The sequence below is a fragment of the Bos taurus genome, unplaced genomic scaffold (assembly GCF_002263795.3).
Source record: "Bos taurus isolate L1 Dominette 01449 registration number 42190680 breed Hereford unplaced genomic scaffold, ARS-UCD2.0 Leftover_ScbfJmS_2057, whole genome shotgun sequence".
NCBI classification, from domain to species: domain Eukaryota; kingdom Metazoa; phylum Chordata; class Mammalia; order Artiodactyla; family Bovidae; genus Bos; species Bos taurus.
In genome coordinates this window covers 430,596-440,625 of record NW_020191148.1, presented here as the reverse complement: position 1 = coordinate 440,625, position 10,030 = coordinate 430,596, and the positions used below count along the sequence as shown (strand labels likewise).

Genomic DNA, 10,030 nt, shown 5'->3' with positions numbered 1-10,030 from the left:
CCTAGATATCCATCAGCAGATGAATGGATAAGAAAGCTGTGGTACATATACACAATGGAATATCACTTAGCTATTAAAAAGAACACATTTGAATCAGTTCTAATGATGTGGATGAAACTGGAGCCTATTATACAGAGTGAAGTAAGTCAGAAAGAAAAACATCAATACAGTTTATTAATGCATATATATGGAATTTAGAAAGATAGTACAATGACCCTATATGCGACACAGCAAAACAGACACAGATGTAAAGAACAGACTTTTTGACTCTGTGGGAGAAGGTGAGGGTGGGATAATTTGAGAGAACAGCATTGAAACATGTATATTGCCATATGTGAAATATCTGACCAGTTCAAGTTTGATGCATGAAACAGGGCACTCAAAGCTGCTGCACTGGGACAACCCAGAGGGATGGCATGGGGAGGGAGGTGAGAGGGGTGTTCAGGATGGGGGGCACATATATACACTTGGCTGATTCATGTCAATGTATGGCAAAAATCACCACAATATTGTAAAGTAATTAGCCTCCGATTAAATAGATTGATTTAGAAAATTAATCAAAACTGACTTTGTCCTTGGACACTCATAAATTAATGGAAACATTGAATTAAAAATAAGACATGAATATACATATCGGAAAAATCACTCTAACCCAAGCATAACAAAAATACACACAGCTAAGTTTGAGCCTATAGGATTATTACTATTTAATAATGTTTAAATAACTTCAATATAGGTACATTGGGCTCAAGGACACTCTACATATTCAGATACAGTGCTGGGAGGGTCTGGAAAATCCTATAACTTTTCCTGCTTCAAGATTATCCTTCAGCTTAAAGCTGGAGCCACCACTGGCTAAACTAAGCCTGAAGGGTCTACAATACACACAAAGAAGAGATCAGAGAAGGCATTTTATTTTTTAAACAAAAGCATCCAACAGATTGTAGTTGTCACCAAATATATGTTGCTGCTGCTGCTGCTGCTAAGTCGCTTCAGTTGTGTCTGACTCTGCTCGACCCTAGAGACAGCAGCCCACCAGACTCGCCCGGCCCTGGGATTCTCCAGGCAAGAACTTGGGAGTGGGTTGCCATTTCCTTCTCCAATGCATGAAAGTGAAAAGTGAAAATGAAGTTGCTCAGTCGTGTCTGACTCCTAGCGACCCCATGGACTGCAGCCTACCAGGCTCCTCCATCCATGGGATTTGCCAGGAAAGAGTACTGGAGTGGGTTGCCATTGCCTTCTCCAAAATATATGTTACCTATTTTTAAAACCAGTGTTTCACTTACCGGAGTGATGAAAACCATATCCCAAAGCAGCTTTGCAACAGCAGAAGGAAAATGAGAACTGCCATCCCAGCAAGACACGATATTCCTGTTTCCATCCAGAGCAGGGCAGTCACTGCAATTGCCTGCAGTGGCCCTACCCACAGATAGTGCAAGAACATCGTTACCTTAAAGAAAAAGATAAGCCTTCTTAGGATATTATAAAAAAACAACACAAGTAAGGACACAGTATAGAAATAATATGCTTGTGAAGAAGATACAAGATCCAAAACAGAAATGATCACAGTGGATTTTAAACCTGCTAAAGCAGAAATCCACACATCCACCCCAAATGACACTGTTCTGAGGCAGCACAGGACCAGCCACGGAGAACCCAACCAGCAGCACTGGGAGGAAGATCTGAATTTTATCCACAATACAGATGAGCTCAGGGTTTCCCCAAACTCTCTTTGCTCCAAAATTCAGCCACCATCTCCCCAGGAGAGCCTATATTATGGTACCTACTACTCTCTCCAGTAATTACTTAAGTATTTACTTCCCTGACAGGCTGTGGCTTTTGGGGTACAAAAACTAAGCCTAATTTATCCCTGAAACTGAGTAGAAGTCTTACCTCATGTTTGATGAATGAATACTTGAAGGAGAAGCAGTCTAGTGCAGTACAGATCTGACCAACAGCTACAATGGGTAATATGATTTATTCATAAAGTGAGTGGGAAAAAAGAGTGTGAGGGAATGGCAGAGAGTAGGTTGTGTCTGGCTAAGGACCACCCACTTGGCATTATTGCTCACAGGCTCCCTATACAGCAGGCACTGAACAGGGAAAGAACAACCCCTGCCCACCAGGCCTTCATCAATCAGAGGAGGAGGAAGACAGCCCAGCAACACCAACACCATGTGCCAAGAAGGGCCACACCAGGGGGACCCCTAGGGACACTAACCAAGCTGGGAAAGAATCCTGCTGCCTGTCTATTATTAGAAAAACAAAATTCTCATCCACAGGACAACACACATTGTTACATCTAAGTTGCACACAGAAGAAATGAGAGTTGGATAAAAAGAACCCTTGTCTTAGGTCCTCAACAGAACCCTGGCTGACACCAAACCCTGGCACCTGGCATCCCAATAAGCTACATTCAGTAAGAAGGATGGGAAATGGAAGAGAATCCCTCAGGAGCAGCTTACCTGATCAAACCTATTTACATCGTTGGACAGCAGGTTGACGATCTGGCCTGTGGTGGCCTTCCCCATGGCTGAGCTACTCAGACGAAGTACCTAGTGAGAGAAAGATACAGAGAATTGGATTGCTAAGGTGATACCAAGTCAATCTTACAACATAGCAAAATGGAGTGTGTTTTTGTGGGGTCTTGAGCAGTGCTAGGATAAAGAGAGTGACCCTGAACAGCAGGGCTCTAGGGACCTACATTCATCCTTCATCTCCTCAATGTGGCGACAGCCCTGCCCATAAGAACAACAAAGGGAGGAGCAGGAGGTAGAAGCAAAATCCCCCATCCTGCTTCTCAATGAACTTGAACCTGCCTGAAGGAAAAAGGGATGTTGATTTAGACTTAAGAACAAACCAAAATAAATTTAAGCCAAACTGCATGAAAGTGGAAAGGCTACCTTAAAGAAAGAAATTAGAGGACTTGGACAGACTATAAATCTGGAATTGATTATTAATTCTGAGCGAGACCTCATTTAAACACTTTGGGCTGTTTATTCATTCTGAAATGAGTGAGTATAATGTTCAAAACACTGTTCCTGTGAGGAACCTCTGTTCTTAATGCCAGTCTTCTGACTTTACAAAAAACACAGCCTCTGCTGCACAATTCCTTTATTTGTTAAGAAAAATGCCCTAGAGATCTGAGGAACCTGAACAGACACCATGAGCTGCTTCAAAGACCACCAGTCAGATCCAAACAGTCTCATGGCTCATAAAACTGTTTCATTTAGTCCTCAGGTTAAACAGGAAAATCAGTGATAAAGTGGGGATGTAAAACAACGTAGCTGCCATAGAAGAGAGTATGGCTGCTCCTCAAAAACATAAACACAAAATTAGCATATAATACAGCAGTTCCACTTCTGGGAATATACTCAAAAGAACTGAGTGTATGAACTTGAACAGATATTGATACACTTGTGTTCAGAGCAGCAATGATCACAATAGCCAAAAGGTAGAAACAACCCAAATGTTCACTAACAGATGAATGGATACAGAGAATGCTGTATATACCCATAATGGAATATTATTCAGTTGTAAAATGGAATTAAATTTGACACCTGCTCCACCATCAGTGAACCCTTAAGACATTATGCTATATGACATAAACGAGACACAAAATGACAAATATTTTACGATTCCACTTACATGGGACACCAAGTCAAATTCAAATATTGAAGTAGAATGGTGATGGCTGGTAGGGGTGGGCTGGGGCGGCTGGAGAATTAGTGTTTATTGGATGGAGAGGATCACTTTGCGAAGATGAAATTCTGGAGATGAAGAGCAGTGTTGTTTCCTCAACAATGTAAATGTTCCTAATGTCACTAAATTGTTGTTGTTCAGTCACTAAGTCATGCCCAACTCTTTGCAATGCCATGGACTGCAGCACAGCAGTCTCCTCAGTCCTCCACTGTCTCCTGAAGTTTGCTCAAATTCATGTCCATTGAGTCAGTGAAGGTATCTAAACATCTCATCATCTGCCACCCCTGTCTCTTTTGCCTTCAGTCTTTCCCAACATCAGGGTCTGTTCCAATGAGTCAGCTCTTCATGTCACTAATGTCACTAATTTAGTTGGGAAACAATGTTCCCCAATTTAGTTAAAATTGCAAATTTTATGTTGTGCATATTTTATAATAATTTTAAAATCAATGACCAAAAGCCAAAAGTAACTTTACCAAATTTGTAGAAATGACAAATCATTTTATTTATGACACATCCCACAAGACCATCCAAAGTTCAGCTAAAAAGAGCCCAAAAATTTCCCAAAGGTGACATTCCAAAGTGTTAGTGTGAAGAGGAAGAAAAACAGGTGGACAATGACTCACCTGTGCAGCAAAGAGTGAGCTTTGACTGAACCATGACCTCACACCTAACAAGGTTTTCACAGTGCAGTTCTGGTGAAATTTCACACATACTTATGGGAGCTAAGCACAATGTAGAAAGACAAACATCTAGCTAACTTGTGGAGAAATCTGAGTACTCATCTCTTAAACAGTGAAAGGTGCAAGAGAATAACAAATATATGATGAGGGACAATGAAGACCCCTGGCTAGAGTGTACAGTCACCACTGCCATTTCCATGTCATCCAGGAGGAAACCAGCTCTTGTGCCAAATACATACAGTGAGATGCCAGGGGCCCTGGGTTCATACAGCGCTGAAATTAACAAGAGTATGGTCAAAGAAAGATGAGGAGAAGACACTTTACATTTTGCCAAGAAAAACATTCCCAAGAAACAGAAGCTCTAGATAAGCAGCATAAGTAGCAACTAGGTAAAAGAAGTGATAATTTCTATTTAAATCATTTGGTTTTAGCTTTTGATTAGGATTTTATCTTTTAATAAAAATTATATGTATTAAGGTAGACAACATGATTATTGTTAAAAATATACATTGGGAAATGATTTCTGTAGTAAAACCAATTAACATATTCACACTTTATGTAGTTACCATTTTGTGTGTCTCCTGAGAACACTTAGGCCTTCCCTTTTGGCTCAGCTGATAAAGAATATGCCTGCAATGCAGGAGACCTGGGTTCGATCCCTGGGTTGGGAAGATCCCCTGGAGAAGGAAAGGCTACCCACTCCAGTATTCTCGCCTGGAGAATTCCATGAACTACACAGTCCATGGGGTCGGAAAGAGTCGGACACAAATGAGCGATTTTCACTTTCACACTTTCACTTGAGAACACTTCAGATCGACTCTCACAGAAAAATTCAAGTATATAATACAATTAAATAAGGATTTTTTAAAGCAAATAACCCAGGGCAACACAATACTGAGAAACAACTTTATACAGAGACTTTCAGCAGTTGACATGGTGTATCTGTGGCAATTTCTTTGTAAAGACACCTGAAATCCTAATTCCTTTTATACTAGCTAAGATCAGGGTAAGCTATGAAGTAGTTGTGTGGCATTTCTCAATATAAAAATCACTGAACACATCAAATCAGGTCTTATTAAAACTTCTATAATGCATACTAAAAAGAAAAAGGAAATATAGCATTATGAAGATAACTTGAAAGAACAGCAACAAATTCTCCCCCAAATTACTAAAGACAATGGATATTTTCAAGTTTTATCCAAAATATCCAATTATTGTCTTTAATGCCAAAAAACAATTGTAACTATAGCATATAGCATATAGTGAGTTTGTATTTAGCCTGAGTTATATTTATATTTTTCTTTTTTTTAATACCTTTTATTTTATTTTATTTTTTAATTTTATTTTATTTAACTTTACAATATTGTATTGGTTTTTGCCATATATCAAAGTGAATCTGCCACAAGTATACATGTGTTCCCCATCCTGAACCCTCCTCCCTCCTCCCTCCTCCCTCCCCATACCATCCCTCTGGGTCATCCCAGTGCACCAGCCCCAAGCATCCAGTATCATGCATCGAACCTGGACTGGTGACTCGTTTCATACATGATATTATACATATTTCAATGTCATTCTCCCAAATCATCCCACCCTCTCCCTCTCCCACAGAGTCCAAAAGCCTGTTCTATACATCAGTGTCTCTTTTGCTGTCTCGTATACAGGGTTATTGTTACCATCTTTCTAAATTCCATATATATGCATTAGTATACTGTATTGGTGTTTTTCTTTCTGGCTTACTTCACTCTGTATAATAGGCTCCAGTTTCATCCACCTCATTAGAACTGATTCAAATGTATTCTTTTTAATGGCTGAGTAATACTCCATTGTGTATATGTACCACAGCTTTCTTATCCATTCATCTGCTGATAGAAATCCCTTGCATTCCTATACACTAATAATGAGAAAATAGAAAGAGAAATTAAGGAAACAATTCCATTCACCATTGCAACGAAAAGAATAAAATACTTAGGAATATATCTACCTAAAGAAACTAAAGACCTATATATGCTGCCAAGTCACTTCAGTTGTGTCCGACTCTGTGCAACCCCATGGACTGCAGCCTACCAGGCTTCTCCGTCCATGGGATTCTCCAGGAAAGAACACTGGAGTGGGTTGACATTTCCTTCTCCAAAAGACCTATATATAGAAAACTATAAAATACTGGTGAAAGAAATCAAAGAGGACACTAATAGATGGAGAAATATACCATGTTCATGGATTGGAAGCATCAATATAGTGAAAATGAGTATACTACCCAAAGCAATTTATAGATTCAATGCAATCCCTATCAAGCTACCAACAGTATTCTTCACAGAGCTAGAACAAATAATTTCACAATTTGTATGGAAATACAAAAAACCTCTAATAGCCAAAGCTATCTTGAGAAAGAAGAATGGAACTGGAGGAATCAACCTGCCTGACTTCAGGCTCTACTACAAAGCCACAGTCATCAAGACAGTATGGTACTGGCACGAAGACAGAAATATAGATCAATGGAACAAAATAGAAAGCCCAGAGATAAATCCACGCACCTATGGACACCTTATCTTTGACAAAGGAGGCAAGAGCATACAATGGATTAAAGACAATTTCTTCAACAAGTGGTGCTGGGAAAACTGGTCAACCACTTGTAAAAAAATGAAATTAGAGCACTTTCTAACACCATACACAAAAATAAACTCAAAATGGATTAAAGATCTAAACGTAAGACCAGAAACTATATTTTTCTTTAGTTAACACAATTGTACTGAATGCAATTAAATGGGCCATTGAAAAATATAATCATTCCCTTTCTCAAATCCATTCTGTTCTCCAAGATTTAATTTTATGGATCCAATCCTGAAGTTCACTTTTAAATACAGCTTTGAAGCTTTGAATGAACAACAACAACAAAATTTCCAGAAATACCACTATGAGAATTAGGCATAAAAACATTGAAAATCAATGGGATACCTTTAATACTTTAATTTTTAATTAGATTTTATTACAGATTTAGTGGATATTATGCAACAGTGGATATTATGTGGCTAAAAGTCATAAAAAGTAGCCCTGATCCAATCTCAGTAGAAAACTTATTATATATTGGAAAAGCAACAAAAAAAAAAACTTGACTTGGTGCAAACACCAAGCTTCTCCAGTAAAGTACAAATGATCCCAGTTACAAAATGTTTAGTTTACAGAAAACTTTCCCTAAATGTTCCTGATGCTTCAGGGGAGGTATACACTGTGAAACCGAGTGACACTCACCTTGCAGTAGATCATATGGCACAGGGCTACTCTCAGCCTCATCCCCAAACGCTGAATGTGATAGAAGTACAAGTGGTGCAGAACAGCCCACACCAGCACGCTGGCGCTCAGCCCTGCTGCGTAGCCGTAGGCTTCGTGCAAAGCGGCAGAATTGGTGGGATCGTAGTTTTCAACATAACTAATCATTTCCCCCAAAAATATGGGCTGAACGACTTTGGTGCCTTCCTAAAAGGAAAAAAAGGCTTAATTAGAAATGCAAGCTCTACCAGTTTTCTTAACACAAGTTTTACTTTTACCATTAGCATATTAAAAGGGCATTTTTGGCAAAACACTACATTTATGATTCACCTGAAAAGAAAATATCTATCTCCTATTAGACAAGCAGACAATAGTTTTAACCTTAAGCCAAAATTTTACATTCAAAGAAAATGAAGCCTTAGTACTTCATACTCACTACACTCTATAAGTTCAATAAATACTACAACCAGTGCTTTAGAATGCATTTGGCAAAATACCAAGTTATTCTTAGGGTGCTGGTGCTAAGTTGCTTCAGTCACGTCCAACTCTTTGTGACCCTGTGGACTGTAGCCCACCAGGCTCCTCTGTCCATGGGATTTCCCAGGCAAGAATACTGGAGTGGGTTGCCATTTCCTTCTTCAGGGAATCTTCCTCACCCAGGGATCGAAATTGTGTCTCTTTATGACTCCTGCATAGGCAGGCGGGTTCTGTATCACTAGCACCAGAAAAAGGGTAAGAAATTTGCTTCCATACGAACAAGCTCTGCTGGCAGTCTATCCCTGTCCCCGTGTTCTTTCAACATCTCAGCCTAACAGAAAGTCAAAATGTTTCATGTATGGGAGACACACTCTTATCACCTTCTTAAGAATCTTTATGAAATGAGACCCTGAGACAAACATTCACTTGTACCCACCCCAAACTTCACACATCAGTACAACAAGAAAACAGAGCCCAGACTCTGTTGGAACATCACAGAGAAACCAGGCTGGGGAGGTTCTCAGGGTTTCAGCCCCGAGGGACACTGTGTCACTATGTCCCTACCCTCTAGAAGCTGGGCTGTCCCTTGGAATCAAGCTAAAAAACAATTTTTGTCCATGGTTTGCCATCAGCCACTTATTGAAGGTGCTAGTTTGGAAGAAATGTTACCAATCATCTCTTCCCTAAGGCAAAAGTTAAAATCCTAAACAAGTGAGGTGGAGGACACTGAGCCTTCTCCCTTGAGTAAGCCTTAAGGAAAGCAAATTTCCTTCCCAAAACTAAAGGTAGAAAACTGCAACACTTGCTCACCCTGCCAAATGGCCACTCCACCCCACAACCTACTTCTTCCCTCTAGTCACCCCTTGAAGCTCCCCTTCTCTCCCATCAAAGAAAACCAAACACTCAACACAAATCCAAGTCATCAAAAGTAAACGCCATGACCCTAGCATCATTTCCTCCACAGACTTCTCAAAAGTCAAAATGTCAAAACTTTGGAAATCTTTCAGGAACTTGACTTTGGAGCAAGCTTTTCCTTTTAAGCAATCCTTCCTTATTAATATAGACAGGATAAGCAACTGCCAGGTTTTCCTTGATAGCACTCTTCTGTCTGTCTGAAGTTGTGGAAAAGATATGCAAGAGGAAGAGAAGCTAAATCCCCAACACAAACAAAACTAACAAGCATTTTCTGCTCAACAAACTAGTGCCTGATGAGGATATATAGAGAAAGCTGTCCCCATTCCTCAAATGGATGTAACATTAAACCCCAACACTCCTGTCTTGTTCTGCACCCACAGGTTCACAGGCTACACCAACTGCCTCACCTTCCACAAGGTAATAGAAAGCTTCATCTATTACAGAGAAGAAATCACTGTTAAGCTAAAGAATTATGCATAGGATGATCAGATCAGAGTAAGAGGATCTGTTCTCAAGAACACAAAGTTTCACTGTTACATTTCCAGCAAGCCCTATCATTCACCCCTAGAGGTTCTAAGAGCTTATGGAAGAGTCCCTCAGACTGTACACTGTAAAACAGACTTTGTATAGACCGCACTGAGATAGAAATATGTAGGCTCACACAGAAAAACAAGAATGTCAGCCCAGGTAAGGCCAAGGGCAGTCCAGTGCTGCAGCCTGCAAACCTGGGGCTCTCCATCAGAAGCCCAGCACTAACACCTGCCATCCCAAACGGTCCTAAAACTTATGATTTGCTTAGGAAATCATTGTTGCCTGTTACTCAGCTCTCCTTTTGACCCTGATACTGTTCTAATTACAGTAAGTGTAATGTCACCCACCAAAGAGAATACTGATAGATGCAACAAATTCACCAAAAATTAGTATAAAATAAAGGCACCTCATTACTATCTGATTGGATTTTTTCTGCTGAGACATAGTATTTAATAACCGAG

General features: G+C 39.8%; 1 protein-coding gene across 1 annotated transcript; it reads right to left on the bottom strand.

Moving 5' to 3' along the window:
- Positions 1-2,351: 2,351 nt before the first annotated feature.
- Positions 2,352-7,937, bottom strand: LOC132344763 (ATP-binding cassette sub-family C member 4-like). The gene is made up of 2 exons (XM_059884457.1): positions 7,629-7,937; positions 2,352-2,555 (listed from the first exon to the last, which is right to left on the bottom strand). Exons 1-2 carry the CDS (start codon positions 7,812-7,814, stop codon positions 2,451-2,453), a joined length of 291 nt encoding a protein of 96 aa, XP_059740440.1. The 5' UTR covers positions 7,815-7,937; the 3' UTR covers positions 2,352-2,450.
- Between the last annotated feature and the right edge of the window lie 2,093 nt (positions 7,938-10,030).